Source organism: Tenebrio molitor, chromosome 2, assembly GCF_963966145.1.
Source record: "Tenebrio molitor chromosome 2, icTenMoli1.1, whole genome shotgun sequence".
NCBI classification, from domain to species: domain Eukaryota; kingdom Metazoa; phylum Arthropoda; class Insecta; order Coleoptera; family Tenebrionidae; genus Tenebrio; species Tenebrio molitor.
The window spans coordinates 29946187-29967349 of record NC_091047.1 but is presented as its reverse complement, the minus strand read 5'-3'; the positions used below and the strand labels follow the sequence as shown (position 1 = coordinate 29967349).

At 34.8% G+C, this 21163-nt stretch overlaps 1 protein-coding gene and 1 long non-coding RNA gene across 2 annotated transcripts in view; one reads left to right on the top strand and one right to left on the bottom strand.

Moving 5' to 3' along the window:
* Positions 1 to 21163, top strand: part of LOC138124588 (uncharacterized) — a 211906-nt gene that overhangs the window by 9009 nt on the left and 181734 nt on the right. The window lies entirely within an intron of this gene.
* Positions 2152 to 21163, bottom strand: part of Brf (Brf RNA polymerase III subunit) — a 91297-nt gene continuing 72285 nt past the window's right edge. The window contains exons 11-12 of the mRNA XM_069037335.1: positions 2713 to 2855; positions 2152 to 2455 (exon numbers count right to left, since the gene is read on the bottom strand). Coding sequence (XP_068893436.1) covers positions 2304 to 2455; positions 2713 to 2855 — 295 coding nt within the window. The 3' untranslated portion in view covers positions 2152 to 2303. The remainder of the gene's footprint in view (positions 2456 to 2712; positions 2856 to 21163) is intronic.

Below are 21163 nucleotides of genomic sequence, written 5' to 3'. Positions count from 1 at the left end.
ACCACTCAACAGTGATTAATCGTACAAACTGTTTTTCACGGTTCAGAATCGATTCGAGAACCGCAGCTTTTCGTGTTGGAACACCGAACCTAACCGTACCTAGGATGGTTCAGAGTGTGTTGGAACGGGAATTTTCATCTGCGCAAACTCAGTACAGTTCTGAACTGGTTCTGACGCGTGTGGGAACAAACCTAATATGATTCATTATTAAACTGTTTTCGATATAATAATGAACCCATTTGTAACGCAAAGTAGATAAAATGTTTTTGCAGTTTACTCTAATTTCTCTTTCTTTTAAATGCTTCAATTTAAACAGAACATGTTATCGTCGTAACATATAAAAAAAGCAAAACTTGTACGTTTGTATGTATCTCTTGTCTGCTTATAATAATAATAATATAATAAACTACTGACTGGATTTTGTTCCGGATCTTCACTAAGAGTGTTTTTTTCAATTTAAATTTGAGCACAAAACCGTTGCACCACCTTACGAGTCACTAAGTAATAATTAAAAAGATTAACCAAGTCGGAAATTTTTTGCAGCAACATTCAAAGTGATCGTTCAGCAACAACGTCTTTACAAGATCTTAAATTAGAGTTAACGGGTCTAAATTTGTGACAATGACAAGCAATGCCAAATTTTGTATGTGTGAGAGTTAGGTACTGCAATTATATTTAAAGGACATCTTGCATGAAAACCTTCATTGAATTTTTCGATTTTTTAAATTATTTTTTGTAAATTTTTTTTGTCTTTTTTTATAAGCAAAAAGGTATTCAACACTTTGTTGTCATTTTGACAGCCACATGTAAACACTCTGGAAGCTTCGATTTCGTCAAGAAATGTACATACATACTTATTTATGTATTTTATTACACTGCAGGACAAAATGAAGTTTGCAAGGTTAGTTTATTTATATGTTGAAGGGCAGGAACAGGAAGTTATTTTGCCATCACTATTCAACTACTGCGTTCGTTTCACAACTTATGCAGCCAAACAAGTACCTACATAATTTTTAATGTACTCGTACACATTAGCTGCAGTTTTATGTTAGTTTTTGGAAAACATGTCTAAGATAAATTCATTAAGTCGCGAAAATGTGTTGGAATTTAGTAGTTTACTTTTAAAACATTAACCAATGAGTCCCAAAAGGATAATTCGCGCATCCACGTGGTTCTAAAGCTACCAAACGTGATACTTTACCAGACATGGTTGAGTAATTTCACTCACACAGTAAACTAGATGATCTCGACTCAGATTGAAAAGGCAAGTAAGTGGGTATATGATTTTGAGGTATTTCTGTATAACCCTACTACAGTTACATAAATGTTAAAATTAATAATGCCGTTTACCTACAAGAATTCCAGTTAACCGCGTTTGTTAATTGTTGCCTTAATTTGAGGCAGACACAAACTCGGACACTTTTGAAATGACCATCTAGAAATGTGACGACAAGTCGTCGACTCCTCAAGTTCAGCTTTGAAAGGTCAGGACTTCGAAAGGACACCATTCTGCTTTTTGCTCACTTTTTCGGCAAACAAAATTCACTTGATTGTGTCTCGAATGGAAATTGATTAAATAAATTTCTCTCGGAGTAGAATATGATCAAGCGCCGCACCTTAACACCGATTGCGTTATGCTAACGCCGTCCTTGTAATTTTTCTGCAGTTCATAGCGTTCATTCGCAACATGATTGCATCGTATCTTCCGCGGAAATCTCGTTCCAGCGTTCCATTAAAAACAATAAACCACAAACTGAAAATTTTCGTTTTAATAAATCGCCGATAAAGCGAACCAGTTAAAATTTCCACGTAATCTCGTTATGAAGGCAAAGAAATAATTGTTATAAATTATGCATTAGACTCGGATTTTGACTTATAAAAACACGGAGCGAACGCGATTAATTTCAATCATCCTGAATAATTAGAGGCGAGGGGAGTTTTATTGCGGGAAACGAAATTTAAAGCGTTCAGAAAACGATTTTTCTGACTTTAGACCCAATAAATCCCGGCATTCGTTTATTCGTAATGACTCCTCGAATTTTGGACGAACATCGTTTCTTATAGGTGTAGTCTGTTCATTTTAAAAGTGGGCGTGCATGACTTACCGGCGACAGTTGTATCCTCTTGTACAGCAAACCGAGTATAGGTGAGTTGCGATTTTATTTCCAATAATATTGGCGTTTATTGTATTAAAAAGACTACAAAATGCATATAAATAAATTACAACAATAAAAGGCTTAACAAAACCGACACATCACTCAACAATGCGGAAAAAATGAAGCTAACCTAGTTTTAAATACGTCCTAGTACTCTTCTTCGTCGTACCCGAAGTACTCTTCCCCTTCGTCTCCGTCTTCGCGATGTTGCCTCAACATCTCTAGCAGTCCGTTCTCTTTTACCGACTCTTCGGCGACGTTATCTTCTTCTTCGTAATCCTCGTCCAACTCCTCCTCTTCTGCGAACAAATTTAAAGAAAGTGATGTCACCGTCTGGCTTAACAACATTTGAATAAATAATTTATGAGCTATATCACTACATTTCCTTATTTTTTGCATTCATTTTATATTCCGACGCGGCTTCGACTTGAACTTCGCGAACAATAAATGTCACTAGACATTCTTACATGTTTATTGCACCGCGAGAAAGGACGTTCGATTTTTTGTTTTTGTTGAATGTCAAAGGATTGGAGAAAGTCGCGTGAACTTATTTTACCTGAAGGTTCGTCCTTCTTTTCTGTCTTTTTCTCTTCTTCGACGAAGGGCAGTCCGACGTCGGATTTCTTGGAGCGACCCAGGATTTTGATCGAAGGCTTGGCGTCTTTCTTTCCGGTGTTGTCATCGGTTTGCAGGCGCGGCCTGATACATAGAAGTTGAAATTATTTTAGATTTTTTACACAAGTTACTGATACTTGTGTTGATTTTGAATAATCAATAAGATAATAAAAAACTAACAACTTTTTAGATACATTTTTTTTGTTCGACACTGTCAGAATTTGAGAAAAACACGGACAAGCTATTTCCGTATAGTCCATTTTTTTTATTATAGTCCGATTCCGATGAGCTTAGTCCGAATCAAGAAGTCGACATGACTTGTGTCTGCTTTCGACATTTGACAGCACTGCATGGTGCTACCAATATTTGATAACTATTTATCAACTAATAGGTAAAATATATTAAAAGTTGTTGAAAACGACACTAAACAACTAGGTTTGGACTGTCTTTAGTGTCTTTCTTTCTTCCTAGATTTTGTTTCGGCAATGCCACGTAAGGTCAATGCCCTTACACGCAAATAAGAAATTTGTTAATGTACGCGGTGATCAAGAAGGACTGTTTAAGTTGGTAACCCTGGATCGTATTTTAAATCGTATAACAGGAGTAACTTCCGGTTGTTGGTGGCTTGTCGTTGTTAATGCTATACCTATATCAGATATTTGTAAAATAAACCAACAAAACATATCCAGTTGCAGTGTTATAAATAACCGAAGTTAAAAAATTTCTTAATTGTACTGCCAACTTAAACAGTCCTTCTTGATCACCCGGTATTTTACACGGGAACGAGATAACAATGGTCCGCTTCTGCCAGTGGATGCTGTTCAAGTCCATCGGACTATAATTAAAAACTCGAATGGAGTTTAGAACTGACATGTAGCATGTTGGTCATTTCTTTTACTCACGATTACGAGGAAATGCAATTTTAACAAATGCTCTAGCTGACAGGTCTCACAAAGCAACTTGATTTTATTCGTTTTTTCATTAAAATGACTCAATTATTATTTATTAAACAATTTTATTTCTTCAAAACTTTTCAAGAAACAAATCATATTTTTATACAGCAATGTTTAGAAAAATAGTGACTAAAAATAAGTAATGAAAAACCATTGTCACAATTTAAAATAAGAAAGTTAAATATCACCCCACGTAAACTGCTTCTTTAAAAAATAAATATTATATGGCAGTTCATAGTCCCCTAAACGCCTTTTCATTTGATATATCATTTATTGAAATCGACAAGAAATAAAGTTGCTAGAGCATTTAAAAAAAATTGGATCACCTGTATCATTCAGAATAGAAGGTCGTTTTGTGCTTCGCCCAGTTGCCGGCCTCGACTTCGTCTCGGTCTTCAATCTCTGGGCTTAACACAAAAAGACTCACTTCTACTCTTTACGATATGATCTACTTACTATTCTTTATTACACTTAAAAAGTACAGTTGCGACCAATAAAAGCGACCACTAAATTGACATTTTATGTCATCTTTATAAATTTTGGTAATTCAGGCTTTTAAAATGAAAGTTTCTCTGGTTACCGGATACCCATACCTGTGGCACAACATAACAGTGACGGATGATGTCAATTTGAAAAATAGTTTTTTATGTTATCTCCTAGGAGATGATTTTTCAGGTGATTTAACATTCAATTCCGATTTACAATAGAAAAAATTGCTGCTCAGTTTTATTTGGCCGCAACTGTACATACAGTGTGTCCAAAAAATCTGAAAACACCCCAATGAAATAGAAACGAATGATTTTCGAGAAAAAGGCAAAAACAGGTGAACTAGCGTTTTCAAAAAGCTTTCTGTTGATGGTATGTTTGCTGTTTTTGATGACCTTGAAAGAGTTACGATGTTATCAAAGGTTTTTTTTAATGGCAACGTCGCATTTTTACTACCGTTTTTAATAGATCTTCTAATTGTCTACCCGACGGTCAAAAAACATTTCAATTTACATAAGAAATTTCTTGAAAAAACCTATTTTTTTTAAATAACATTTCAAGGTCATCGAAACGACCAAAAAGAATGGCGAATGGTGAAAGAAGAAAAACGTTCCGCTGTTGAACAGGTCTACAACTATCAAAACGACAGACACGGTTATGAGAACTTCCGGTGCCTTCTGTGAAAGGAGAAAATGTTCAGTCTTTGATTCTAGGGGCGAATACACCAGTGATTTTTACAGATAGGAATCCAAATGTTTACCAGAAGGCTATGTTGCCGGAATGATTTCTTTGATCTCTACAGCATCTCATTAATGTTAGAAAAGTTGTGGCATGCGATATTTAACTTTGCAACACGTTCAAAATTTTAACGAAGCGTTAAACGTATCGGATTTACGGTGTTGAAAAATTCGGCCAAAAAATATTTCATCGAATTATTTTTCCGTTATTTATTTTTGGAAATTCTTAATTTTATTTTCATACAAGATACTTGAGACAAAATTGGAGTCAAGTTTAATGTAAACATTATTCACATGGGGTGTAGAAATTGTATCATTATTTGGTTCACCGTGTAGCTCCGTGTAAGATTCGTAATGAAATCTCTCTCGACACCCTCCATGTAATTGAATGCCGGTAAATTGGAACCACCTTGACTGAGGGTATGTACAAGAAATGACACTGAATTACGTACAAGATGGCGTGATAATAATTAAAGTTGCGTGACCCGGTTTAGCATTTTGAATTTATTATAACACAAGAAGTAAATTAATCGAAACGAACTGTTTCACAATGTACACCTCGTTAAAAGCCATTTATGAACAATTGCCATTTGAACACGCTCGTTACTAATTAATCGAATTAAATCGATGACAAGGTGAAAAAGCTAACCTCTCAATTACGGGATCAAGCTGAAACTTTTATTTTTTGGGGAAGACGTGTCCGTATCTACTTTCGGTCGGATTACTAACATAATTAAATTTGCTCTGGTCCGCTGAGCCGGAAAATCCTTTCCAACGATTCTGAATGTGTTATCTGACACGTTATCACAGACTTTTACCGATAAATCTAATAAAAATCGAATTCGGAGAAGTGAAAATGTAGCAAAACTGTGTATTTGGCCCAAATTTAAATTAAATGTCGAACTCCGACGATTCTGTTGGTAGACTTGAAAGAACGATGTCCTCATTAACATCTATGTATTAATTTTTTTGTTTTTTGGTCACAATTAAAAACGCCCGGTGGTTTACGGTGATTACTGATTACGGAAAGTACCGCTGCAAGTGGAATGAATATATTCTGAGAACATAAAATTTAAAATTAAACCTCTATTTCGTCTACGGACGTCAATATTTTTATGCACATAAAATTCTTATTTCGGAACACGGAGACGATATTAATAAAAACAAGATTGCGCATATGGTGATACTGCTAACGAAATTAAATTCAAGTTCAAGTATTTGACTATTCTTGAAATAAATAAAGAATTTATTTAAATTTAGGACCAATAAAACGGAGACTTAACAAGGTCTGACACACAAAAACTGAGTCGTAGATTGATTCACACAAGATTATATATTTGTAAGGTTAATTAAATTATGGTAGTACATCATTAATTAAGAAAGAAAGCTGTTGGCATTGCCGACAATTTAAATTGGCCAAGATGCGACACGGTGAGGAAAATTGTCCTTTATTAAATGTAAAATCTCATCTGCTATTTGCGATTTGTTTTCAAGGTGGTCTACAAGACGGATATGCTTACAAATTCAAGTATTCCAGCTGATCATGAAGTGGTGAGGATCCTTGACAAAACCGCAAAATAATGTGGAACTTATCGATTGTTATTAATAGTACATTATATTATAAGTGATAGAAATGCATCATTATACAAGAGTGAGAATTTTGACCGTCGAGTGCGCTTGCGCACGAGTGGGACACTTCTCACGAGTTTCATAATGGCATTTCGATCACGTGTGATATACGACGTTTTATCTTACAGGTGCAACTATTGCAAAAATCCAAGAAATGCAGTTTCATTCAAGGAAAATGACAGCTGTCAAATTTAGTCACTTGTGAGTGATTTATGTCAAGTTAAATGGCAACTGTCAAATTAACTCACTAGTGAGTACTTTATCTCACTTGTGATTAAAATTTGACTTCTGTCACCGAAAACAATGGTCTAATGTAGCTCAAAAACTGCACCTGTAAGATAAAAAATATTGTTCTTAAAACAAAACGCAAGTATGAAATAAAATGCTGTTAAGGGTGGAGTAGTGTTCAAATTTGTATTAAGGCAAACTTTTCGTACTGTGAGTATTTTTTGAAAAATATTATTGATTAATGACCATGATAATAAGAAAAATGAAAACTTGCTCTTGGTAAATTTAAACAAACAGATTAGTTGGTGACTATCAATAATATGATAAAAAATTAAAGAGGTGTTTGTTACTCAGCAACAATCAATCAGCAGCAGACGAGGTTAAATCTATAATTTTAAAATTTGCAAAAATTTAAACAAAATTGCATACCAATCTCCACTAGGGGTTTCCCAAAGGGAAAAATACCTGTTCTGTTTTAACCTACATTAGAGATGGTTATGGATTTGATATAGCGTTGTTAGGTTAATTTACCTTTTACCTGCGGGGAGTCCTACGAGTAGAGTTTTATGTTTTGGCCAATTTTATTCTTATCAACATCAGGGTGTCCCAGAGTTGCGAAAAAGCTCCATAACTTGTTTGTTATACCGGGTGTAGAATGGATTTTGGTACATAGGCACTTTACGTGTAAAAGTAAAAATCCTCGGATATTGGTTCCCCTAATTCTTTTAGACCAAAGCCCTTAAATTGAAAAGTTGTAGAGTTTTAAAAATGGTTCCCAATTCTTATTTTTTTCGTTTTTTAACATCTTCCAGAAGTACACTATAATGGAAAAAAGAATTGAAGAATTTGTCAAAGTAGCAATAGTTGTGAAGTGTAACCGAGGTGACAACCAAAGGTGACAAAGTATGATATTCGACATGTCAAACTTGGAATTGGTCGCTCCGGATAGAATGCAGGAAATTTTGCGTGCATGTCTCTAAAAGACAATCCGGATTAGTACCATTTTACGAAGTTAACTTTTTCTTCTTTGTTAAAAGAGTTCATTCTTTGAGGAATCAGCAAACTCGTTACGTTTGTCAAAAAATGAACTTTATTGCTGTCGGGAATCATGGCTATTACTATTTTATCGATAGATTTTTAATATTTTAATTTTTCTTGTCTAACAGACCCAGAAGGTGTTAGAATATAATTTAAAAAAAATTTAGGTACAATTTTTTTTACTCTAAAACTTTTGTATTTAAGGTTTTGTTGAAAAATAATTAGAGGAGCCAATATCACCCTGTATACCGCAATATTTTCCGAATGTGCAGCAGAAGCGTAGCTATCATCTAGAAAAAAGTAAAAGTTGATATCTTTAATAACAAACAAGTTACGGAGCTTTTTCGCAACTCTGGAACACTTGTATGTATATCGTCAAAAACATGATTAATTCACTTAAGTTGCACAAATTACAATTTTTTAAATGTGAAATATTGATGTAGGGCAAATTTGTATCCTTTATCGCAAGCTGTACATTATGTATAGCAGAAGTCGAATCGGTAGAGGCTGAGGGGGTTATCAGACATAGGTGCGGGCGGCCACCAGGTCGACAACCCTCATGGAGAACTGGCGACGGGTTAGGAATAACAGAGAGGACGACGACGGTTTTTAATATTTGAGGAACTGATTGACTTTTGTGGTGTCACAGTCGCTTCTTGGATCTTTTATGTCGTCAATGGAAGAAAAATAAATTCTCTACCAGGTAATATTTTAACAATATTGCATTTGTGCACATCCGTGCTCGCACTTGCAAAGTGACATTTTCCAGCCTTCCGATACAACTAAGTATTGAAGAGCTTACCGTGTGGAAATTTTTAAAACTAATAAAATTTTCAAATTTAACTTTAAAAAAGCAAGCAGCATTTTACCAATTTAAACGTTTTGATCTTCCTTTTATTTCAGATTAGAATTTCGCATATAGTTTTGTTGGAAATATATTTATGGTTAGATTTGTTTGTAATTTATTCCGTATTCTCATTTGTATTAATGTCTTCTCTTACCATAATTTTACATGTGAGCTAATTACAATTCGCAGCACCGATTCCCTATTTACGCGTCAAATATTGACGTGTGGCAATTGATCAAACAATAATTAATATTCTCACTGGCGTACCAGCAATAAGTGAAAAAATTATTTGCGACTGCTCGCCCGTTTACCACAATCAACGCAAACAAAATGAAATCACTTTAAAATCCCCAACACCCTTCGATTTTATTGCATGTTCTTCGCGTTTCTGAATTTTCCCTCCGCACTTAACCATGTAAATTCGTATTATTTCAATTCCGACTGTTCTTTTCTGATTCGGTGTATGCGTCCGTGTTTACAAACTCGACGGAGTCGACTGATAAATTTTACGTTTCTTTGACCGATTCAATAAATTTTCTTTGTTTCGGAATAAAATGGAAAATATTTTGGGTCCAATCCCGACAACTCGTTCGCTTCATCGTATTTTTACGCAGATTTTCGTGATTAGAGCGATACATCACACATCTTTTTGTTAGTGAAGGATGCTGGTTGTAATATTAAAACTGACGTCGTGAATTGGGCAATAAATATCACACAACATTTTTAGATAACCTACTTCTCTGTATTAAATTGTGCATATTTCATGTGCAGCGCCCAGCTTCACCGAAACTAGAAAATGCATAAAACTCGTTTCGTGTTTCGCTATTAAAAAGAACGGCGGAATTCGTGATTAAGAGTCGCAAAGCAGTAAAAACAAGTTACGGCAATTAGGCCCTTCTTGAAATCCGGAGAAACTTGCGGACTGTGAGGTCGTGAACGGGGCAACATGTAAATGCAAATTTATGACGGCCCATACTAAGTAGCTCGCTTAATGATAATCTGACGGGGTGTTTGACACAGCCCAAACATGGGAAATGTCGTTAATTGCGAAAATCATAATATTACACCACAGAAAGAAATATTTTTCTTTGCACAAACGTCACTTTATTATAGGCTTGATTAGACAATCCAAATTTCAATTTTGACAATTTTACCAACATCTACAATATTAATTTATAATATTTAACAGAGTTGTTCATAATTTATTGTTCTTGGTGTGGAGAGGGTTGACTAACAAACAAAAACTTGCCAACGAATGGTCATTTATTCACATTACCCAAGTACGAAATTGTTCAATTTGTCCTTTTTAAAGTACACACGTAATAGAGGCCTTCTATAGTATGTTAATGTGATTTTGACAGTTTGACAGTATGTAATATGTATTTACCAAATCAACAAAGCTGCATTTTGCAGGTCACACTAGTGAAGCCAAACTTGAATTTTTTTAGCACCGTTTGTTAGGGATTGAATAGCCAAGCATTTGGAAATCAGCAGTTAACGTTTCCCGGGTCCATTTCATTAGAAGGTGTTTTAAAGGAGAATAACCCTTATGTTAAGATTTTTTTTAGACAAACTGCTAGTTCTTTGCTGATAATTTGAATTTTATAGTTTTACAGCGTCACATGAAAATCCTACAATTGCAATCCATAAAGATATAGTCATCCATGGATTTGACCCCTGTTTGTCTTTTGCCATTGATATGTCGAGATCTAACCTGTATTTCAAGCTGTGTTCATTGAAGTGTGGAGTTCAAGTGACGACATACGATTTCTGATTCATGGATAACTCGATTACAAATTAATTTGATCGCTCTTTATTTATACCGGGTGTCCACTCTCAAAGTCGAACATAGGCAATTAACACTGTGCATTCAGTTTATAGATATTATGCCATTATTTCGATACATCAAAAAAAATAAATTTGTTACACAGTCTAGGACTGGTTTACAAATCTATGAAGGGCATGATGACCAACTCAATAGACCGGGACCAATGGCTTAACGTGACTTCCGAATCACGAGACAGAATATGGCCTTTTTTTTTTTAATTATTTAAATTTCGCCCTGGGTCGGAATCGAACCCGCGACCCTCGCGTCCCTGAGCCGAAACGGACTCCCTTAGGCTATATTCTGCCTAAGAATTAAATTATAATATTAAAGTAAATAATTTGCTGAATTTAAATTTCAAATATTATTAAAAATCCTAGCCCAGATATGAATTTTTTGAGGATACCGAGTTCTAGTAGGAATATTTACTCGAGGGTTTTCTTGAGCCCAATATCGCGTGTTTTCAACATTTGGTTCGTTATTTAGTGTAAAAGTACATTCGTCTGTGAAGCAAATTGTCGACAGAAAGCGACGATCATTACAATAGCACGCTCCTGTATTTCATAACAGGTTTCACTCTTACTTTCTTCATCAACTGCAAAAATCTGTTGATGACACTGTGTCTTGTAGGGATGATATTTGTACTTCCTGAGGATATAATAATAATAATTGCCTATATTCGAGTTTGAGAATGCACAGGCTGTATAAATCAATTAATGTGTGAATAATTGGAAATTACTAAACACCTAGTTGGAAGGTGTCTAAAATTTAGTAAGTACATATTATCCGTTCACTTGACATCCGCACTGTCAGGTTGACAAGCTGTTGGTAATATTTAAAATCCCTATTATACTAACTTGGTAATTTACGTAAAATAATGTTGCCACATTAGAAAGGCATATGAGTCATTTATCTATTGCTGATGTTCCTCCAACAATTATTTCTCTTGCCGCGTCCGATTCAGGATCAGAATTGGAGTTCTATTCTGAGGAAGATTTAGATGCAATACCTTAAATAGCGTTAAATAAAATAATTTGAAACACCAGTTTATAACCCAACTTCTTCTATCTGACAGTAGCAATTTATTTATCACTAGATTTAATGTACACTCAAAAGAAAAGTCGAAATTTTGATGTACACTTCTATTAAAAAAAAAAAGCGTACAAGTAGTGAGCACAATTTTGGCTAGATTGCCATATCGTAAACCTATCTTTTAATTGTTGTTACTTAGAAACCTGATCGATGTATTCTTCAGAGATTTTAATGTGTATAAATCTGTGGCGGTCGTGAAAAAGTAGGTAAGTCAAATAATTTCAAAAATGAGTTAACGATGTTTACACCTTAATAATAAATCATGGAATTAAATAATTCAGATTTTCACAGTTTAAAATTTACTTATATTGAAAGCAAGTACAGGTAGAAAGAAGTTTCTATTTAATTACAGGATTTTAGGAATGATGTGGAATTTTGAATCATTGACCTGAAAAATTAACATTTTCGACTTACCTACTTTTTCACGACCGCCACAGAAATGTTTTGCCTTTTATTGGGCAAGTATTACCAAATACTACAAACACAATTCAAACTTTTATTCTCAAATTTATGGAAAAAGGCAACTCTCAACAATCTAACAATTTAAAAATTTATAAAAAACAGTGTTCACACATTTGACATACATACAAAATGTCAGTAATACGTTTTCTTGGAAACGATTAATTAATTTTATCCCCATTTACAGTAGCCCTCAATACGTGTACGCTTTTTTTTTTAATAGAAGTGTACATTCGACCAATTTGAATAAAAAATGACACTGACAGTGCGGATGTCAGGTGAACGGATAATATGTATGTACGAGTATGTATAATGTATTCCAACTTTAAAAAAACGATGCTTGGCCATGACAATCTGACAGATTTCATCCTGTATATCTGAATAAAAGTTTGGTTAGGAATTTTGAAAAATTTGAAGGCACAGTGTTGCCATACTTAGGTTCCACTTTTTCGCGAATCGATTGAAACTGTATTACATGAGATTAATAGAGAACCCAGCATTTTTTATTAAAAATAGCAATTGAAAAAAAAGACAAATCAAAATATAAACATCTGGTGGAGGCTTTAGTCGTTGAATGAGTTTCAAGAACGCTTGCTTTAGTTTAACAAGCAGAAAACGGATAAGTTCTCCAAAATGGAATCACTTTTTTTAAAAGTCGTCTACACTTTAACCTCCTCCATTATTTCATCTTCAGAATTATCTCCATCATTAGATTCCGAATCATCTTCTAATGTTTAGCCCACGAATAATTTTGTTCAGATCTCTTTTAAAAAATGGTTCCACTTTTCTGATTTTCCTCTTTTTGTAGTTCTAGTACTATCGCGGCCAAAAATCTTTGGTCGTCACTTTTTGACACTTCAAATGTAAATCAAGTATTAATGTCAATATACATGACAATTTCAAATTATTCTTGTCAAAAATATGGCACCTTCAGTTTTTGATAAATATAGAATCGTCTTACTTGCTTCTGAAGGTTGTCTAAACCGCGACCATGTTGATCTTTTGCTTTTGAACTCTGCCTCCGCAGCTGGGATTTACCCCACCCGGATGACACTGATAGATTAAAATAATTTTGACAGTAGTAAAAAATAAGGTTAAACATCCTAAAGTTTGCTTTACAATTGAATGTCATTTATGTCACATTGACGACCAAAGTATTTTGGCCGCGATAGTATCCTCCAGACCCTTTTTTGTAATTATGCAATATATAATAGATCTTCCCACCTATAAATTAGTTATACAGTTCAGGATTTCATCGAATACAAATTCATTGTTCTCACATTGAAGATATCCATCAATCAGTTAATAATCGCATCATTACTTACATCGGGCCGATCTCGTTTAAAATGTGTCTAGCCCTTCAACACACCACGTTTTGTCTCGACAAACACAACTTTTGGCATTATGCTCTTGTAGTAAACCCTTTAAATTGTTACTTTGTGTTGTCTAATTTAAAATAAATTGGAAAAACGCCAAAATGACATTTATTGACAACTTTATTTACTTTTTGTTTTAGAATCATCTTGCAACATAGCACTTCAAATTTAGTTACAAAAGATTTACAACCAAAATGAAATGAAATATAACTACTGTTTTCCTCAGTACTGCCAATTTAACAAAATTAAAGCATGGCAACCTATCGTTTTTTTAAAGATGGAATAGATTATATGTCTTTATTTATGATTGACCTTAATAATCGTTGAACTTACATACTTCATTCAGAGTTTTATTAACGTACCTAATTTAATTTTTAAGGATAAAACTTTAAATTTATGTCAGCACATATGGATGTGCCACAAGTTGTCATAAAATATTTTAAAGAAGAAAATGTGCTTTTTGATAAAAGACAAAATAGGTAGATCAGGTTTTGGTCGATCAGAAATAAAATATTACATAATTCTAAACGTGGAACATAACGATAAGATTTCTCAGCGAAAATTGTCCAAAGGATCATTCTTCATATAACTGTAAGTGTACGATGTTATACGATGACAAAACCTTACTTCATATTACTATAAAAGACAAAAAAAAAACTCCATGATAAACACGGATGATAAAAATATTTTACATTTCATCTTCCTTTTTAATTTTTTTAAATCTTCTTTTCCCTCAATTTATTTAGCAAATTTTTCATTAATGTTCAAAACAAGCAAGCTTCGAACAGAGTATCTAAAGCACAGAATTGTTCAAATTTCCCAATTCCAGCTTTATGTGATTCTACAACAAAGTTGGTAGCTTCAGTGAAAATTCCAAATATTTGACACCTGACCTGCCAAGACCTCAAGTATTCAATTCAATAATAAATTCTGGCTACCGCAACATTGGAAAGTTTGGATAACAAAATGATCAGATGCTGCCAGGTGAAATTTTTAATAATTATTAATTAACTTCGGCCGACCGAAAAGGTACCGTAAAAGCCGTATGGCAAAAAACGGGAATGGCATTTAAAAAAAAAAAAAAATTAACTTCGTAAAAAGTTTTATTAAAAATTTTCACCTAATTACCAAATTTCTCTTCCTTTTAAATGGTAGAATTAAGAAATAATCATGATCAAAGACATGTGAGCAAAATATTATGTGCAAAATTCTTAAATTGTACAGCTGCCAAGAGACGTGAAAAGTTTAGGTATTTGCCGCAGCGGCATCTACAGACATGCTAAAAAACACATAAAATTATCGTTTTGATTGCCAACTTCCCTAGATAGTCCCATAATAACAGCTAATTCCTTAGGAATTTGAATTCTTGCACACTCGTAGAACTTGAGGTGCATCTTTTCATGGCCAATTTTGTGCCTTGGAGATATCCAAAGGAGTTATTAGAAACTTGTACCGAGTTTCACCATGAAACTTGCACTTCGATTTTTTAGTAATTTGCAATAGTTCATATTTTATCGTGCGATCAATTGAATTTGTTATTAAAGTTGGCGCTGGAATTGTCAAGGCATGTCTAGTTTTGAACTATCGCGACAAACGTCACATTTAATGACAATTGTAAAACAGAAAATAGCGAAATATTGGCACTTCCATAGAAAGGCGGTTCATTCAAAAATCATTTTGACAAGATAATTAATTGTGCAATTAATTTCAGTAATTGAAAAATAAACATGCCACACAAATGTTGTGTTCTCGTACATACGCAATTGCAAGTCAAATTATGCTTCAAGTAAGTCTTCCTTCTTTAGCGTTTTCAAATTCCCATCGAAGAAGATTAGAATGCAAGAACTGATGCGGATTTTGGAACTAGAAAACTGGCGCGTGAGGTCTTTGTTGCTCGTTCCATTAGGTCTAAAATCCATTTTAAATTATAAACCTGTATTGATGGTAGGGTCCATACACCCGAGTACTAGCTTTTGCAGTTCTTATTTATTTTCAACAATTCATACTGCACCTTTATTGGTCTTTAATGGTCTCTGTGTACGACTTTAGAAAAAAAATCTTGTCCTGAGCTGTACGGTGTACAGGTGGCATGTGTTGGAATTTGCACTCGAGCTGCTGCAATCAAGGTGAACTAAAAAGACTTCTATCTTCATTTTGGATAGGATACTTGTTCAGAATACAGGACTATGAAATTTTACTAACAATAGCTATCTTATAAAACATGATACACATAATTACCTTGACTTGGTCACCTGATATACTTTGACTGAAGTAAAGTTTCAATACGAGAATTAGAAAAATCTTTCAGTGATGATTAACTGACAGCTAACAATGACAAAATAGTGAGTGACAGTGAGTGATCACAAAACTTCAAAACTAGTAACTTTTTTTAAAGGTTGGCGAAGCAACGTTGTCAGACGTTAGTGGGCCATTCCACAGACCACTTTCTGAAGTCAGTGTCACGGCCTGTTAAAATAGAGACCGCCTTGATTCGAGGGATTAAGAAAAAAATTACAATAGTAATGTTACAACATATGCTGAAAATGCTCACCATTTTGTTCTAAGCACAAATGTGTAGTTTGTTTAACTCCACTGATAGCATTTTGTAACATGATTTATATTAATGTACAGGGTCATTATAAATGATTGTCTCATCGCAGTAGGCGTTGGTGACGTAGTTGAATGTGCCGCAAGCTTTATAACATGAGTGAGACTAGCAATGCCGATAGGTAGCGCTGCTGGCGGTAGTGTAAATTTGTCTACTACATCCCAAATTTGTGTGAGTTTTCAACGCCAACTGCGATGGGACAATCATTTATAATGACCCTGTATATGTTACCGCTAATATGCACAATACCCGGAGATTTTAGTTAATATACATATTAACTATTTGTTTTTGTGCTTATTTTTCTTTATTATAGTTAAATTGGGATATTTTCAATGATCGGGAGTGCTATGGTCACCATGGGAACTGTATTGTTTTGTTTAAATAAATTATTAGAAAAGTTGCGCTAGTTCCATGTTGTGTTTTTGTCGGTTGATTTACGTGTTAAAAGATTTAATTTGACAATACGAGATACTAATTCAAAATGCTGTTCAAATTTTGGCAATTTTTCATAACATAACATTTTTTTTTTTTAAATACTTTTACTTTGTTTCATTAAAATTTTATTTGCTTTGTTTAATGTTTTGTTTGTCGGATATTCTTTGGCAAAGAATAACTTAAATAACACTTATCAATACAACATGATATCAAAAAAGAATTCTAAGACAATGACTTACTCAATTATATTAATAAAATTCAAAGTGAGTCGTTTTTTGTGCCGGTGAGTGTATTACAATGTTGAAGTTTTCCAAACTCTAGTAGAAAAAAAATATTATGCAATAATAAAAAAAAAGAAAAATTGTCACAACTGCCCCTACAAAATAAACTAGAGAAAATGGCTCAGTAGCGTATATTTCCACCTCGAGTATGAATGACGGCTTAACACCGTCTATCCATGATGTTAATAGTGGACAGGATATCTGCTTCGTCCTGATTGTCCCAAATAGCGCTTATCTGCTCACCAAGTTCACCCAGTCTAGCTGGAGGTGGCTGAAGAGCCCAGACTTGTCGCCCCTTCATGTCCCAAACATTTTCTATCCGGTTAAGGTCCTCACTCCTTGCTGGCCATGCAAGCAAAAGCGATTTCCTCCAGATACTCGAACAGAATTCTGACACTGTGCGGTCTTGCATTATAATGCTGGAAGGTTAACTTATCCCCTATAAATGGGGTAAATGGTACCACATATTGTTCCAGGATATCTGTTACATAAACTGTGCATCCATTGTCCCTCTGGGAAAAACATGCATATCAGTACAAGCCGTAAAACGTACACCATCCCAAACCATAAACGAGCCACCTCCGTAAGGCTGCTTTCCAAGAATGTTGCATTGGGCATAGCGTTCATTTGGACGCCGAATTACTCTTACACGTCTGTCAGATGACTCCAAGCAAAATCTGGACTCATCTGAGAACAGTACTCGTGCCCATTCATTATTATCATTCCATTTGACATAGTTTTCGGCAAACTGCAGACGTGCTTGCCGATGAGCTGCTGTTAATAAGTGTCCAGTAGCAGGGCGTCGAATGTGCAAGTTATCTTCTAGAAGACATTGGCGAATGGTTTCGAGGGCAATTCGAACGTTAGTTCCTCGGACTAGCTGCCTTTGCAGAAGTAGGGTATTGGTGAAGGGTTCTCTGACAGCGAGCAATCTCAGATATCTGTCCTGTGCTGGTGTTGTGGCCCGATGTCTTCTTTGTCCAGGACGCTTAACATTAGATTGCGAAACATCAAACCTTTACACAAGCCCAGGATAGAAATATCCTTCGCCCGCTAATGTAGCTACTTTAACGTATTCATCACGGCTTAAATTGCGAAAAACTTGGTTTATTATGACCAACACTTGTGATTTTTTACCAATCGCTAGCAAGACAATACAAATTATGATACAGTTCGATCAAAAAGGATAACCGTTTACTGTACGTGTTCACACCTTATCTTTTAGCATGACTTTTTTAACAATAAATAAGCAAAGATAAGTTATCCACGAGTATTTTAGTTTTTGCACGTACTATTTTAACAAATCATAGCATCCATGTTTGGAAATGTTTGTAAACTTTTCGATTATTACAGAAAATATTAGAGATGCGTTAATTTCTGGGAGCAGTGTATATTAGTTAATATGCATACTAACTAAAATCTCTGGGTATTGTGCATAAAACCAGATTTTGCATATTAGTATTAGCATACCTATACATAAACCTACGGCTTCAGTTCCAGCGCCAACTTTAATAACAAATTCAATGACGCGCGACAGTTTGTGTTCTAATAGCTGAAACACTTCTCGTCGAATAAAAGAATAAATACTTTATAATTTAATAATGTCAATGATCTTAAAAATGTGAAAAATGAGCAAAAAATTGTTCCTTCTATTTCACGCTCTCGAAAAATATGCAAGATTTCAATATACTGTCCCAAATAATTTCGAATATGATTAAAAAATTATCAAAAACAAAAAAATCTATTTTCAACACTCAACTTCAAGAATGAACATCTTAGGGAGGGTTACCAGTGAGGAAATTTTTATACGAACTTATGGCATTATTCTCATAGATTCTACCAAATCCAACAGATTGCCGACCATTTCTGGAATATTTCTATACAGAGTGATTTTGAAAGTTGTGCAGATATTTTAACCTGAGGTAGTACGTGTTAAAAGAATGCAAAAGAGCTCAACTTGCCTTATACAAATGTTAATGGTTTACAAGAGAATTAAAAGGAATCAATTTTTTTAGGAACCGCTGAAAAATTTCAAATTTCGCGGCCAGTTTTGACCAGGACCAACCTAAAAAGCTAAGTTTTTATGTCATTCGAGGTAATGTGTAATAATCTTCTCATTGGCGTCCAAGATCGCGGTAATGCATTTCGAAACACCCGAAATCGCGAAAATGCTGCAGAACGTTTACAAAGGTTCGCGCAGTGGCGGCTCGTGACCAAATTGAAAGGGAGGGCACACTTGGATCAATTCGGATTGTACCCAATACTTTTTTATTGCTGTCTATATCCATGTCAGTGCCAGTGAACACGGTGTTTTTAGATTGATCTATGTGTAATTTTAAAATATCGTCAACTTCGGCAATTAAATTTATCAATCCTCGAAAAATGCCTGGGTTATTGCTCTCAACCCCTTCATCATGTCCACGTAATGCTAACTCAAATGCCCAGCACAATTTTATCGCGTCAATAAGTTTTCTTAAAATATATCGATTTTGTTTCACTTTTTCATTGTTTTTGAATTTCAAGGCGATATACCATACCCCACTCAGCTGGTTACGGAGGTCCGTGTTGCCTAAAATTCCAAACTCGACTGAATAAAATAAATGTTTTTGGCTTATTGCATGCTTTTTAACTTTTTGGCCCAAATGTTTTAAATCTGTAACACCGGTCTGAAACCAGGCAGGATCGCAATCAGCGGATCCCATTACCAAACACACGAAACAATAAAATTTCTTACCACAACTTTACCCTTGATCAAATTTTGTTTACAAATTTTCAGGTTTGGACGAGGTGGACCCAACTGTTTAATTTCTTTCCGCTCTTCAAATCCAAGTCCAACGGCGGTTTTTAAATTTTTAATTGATTGAAGGGAATTCATGATAATATTCGTAAATAGCACGACTGAAACCTAATGTTACTATTAATGCAGAATGCTAGTAAAAACTACACTTGAAAGCAGAAAATAAAAGCACTAAACACACGTTTGAAAAAGAATTAGACAAGTGTTGCGAACTTGCAAATCAGTTGAAATCTCGTTAATCTCGTTAAAATTTGAAAATCATAACTTTGGATGCAATCGAGCTAAAAACAATTCAACGTTCGATGAAGTCCGGTAAATTATGTGTTCTTATTCGCTGTGGGCAAAGTCGCTCTTGCCCACATAGATGAGCATCGGCGTCATAGGGATTTTTTAACATGATGTTGTCGGAGAACTTGTAGAAGCGTCGTACGTCGTAGGGGAAAATAAACGAAGCGGGGCAAGCTAGTGCTTGCCTACGCCGCGAGGCGCTTTTGTAACGCAAGATCCAAATGACGCTGAGCGGCGCGCAAAATACAAAATGCACCCATTGTCACATTACAAAGGCGATTTGAACTTATTACAATTTAAATATTTGAATAGACTATATAACGATTTTTATATTTATTGTTATCCTTATTTTACAATTTGTTTTGGGGGGGCATTGCCCATCTGCCCCTCCTGTACCAGCCGCCACTGGGTTCGCGCATTGTCAACTCTCACCCACCCACACAGTTGCCACATAAATTTTCGTACATAGTTGCCATACTTATCCACAATCATTTTGAATCACCCAATAGTTACTGGATATAGATCTCTACGTATCTGATCTGTACGGATAATCCACTCGTGTATGGGGCGCTAATGAAGCAACCCTCATACCCGCCAGATTCGGGCCCCAGTGATTTATCGTTTACTCTCGAAGTGAAGTACGGTCAAGTCACTTGAGCATCGCATTAAAATAAGTACATTAATTTTAAATAGTAACAGTTCTCGTCAAGAACAACAAAATTTGTATAAATCATTTTTTCGAAATATGCATAATTTTCATTTCAGTATTTTTCCCCTCCCCCCATAAATTAATGAGCTGTCTATTTACTCGCATACACACTCGGGAATACATAGATATTGTGTTGGTGTATGGTAAAGCGTCGGGAGTGCTCCTCGATCCCAATTAACACAATTGAAGTTTTAAGAAAACGGGTGGAAAATACTGCCACAACAATTCGCAATAACAGAGGAATGCTGGAAAAAGTGGAAGAATTATTTCGTCGGCGCCTTCATTATATTGACAATAATAACGGCGGTCACTTTGAACACTTCTTGCAATGGTTAGTGATTACTGCTTAGTGATTACTCTAATTACTTCAAGAGAATTTTTAGGGATTAATACAATTTCAGGAGACATTTTGTTATTATTTGGGTTTGGGCGATTCATTACGGTCAGTTTAAAATAATTATTATTAAAATTGTTTAATATCTACCATATGATTCTCTTTTTTTCTCTTCTACCCTTATCATTATAGGTTACAACAACGGGCGCAGCAATTAGCCGTTGTACTTACGTTCGCAAGAAACAAGTGAAAGTTTTCTTGCTCATTTGT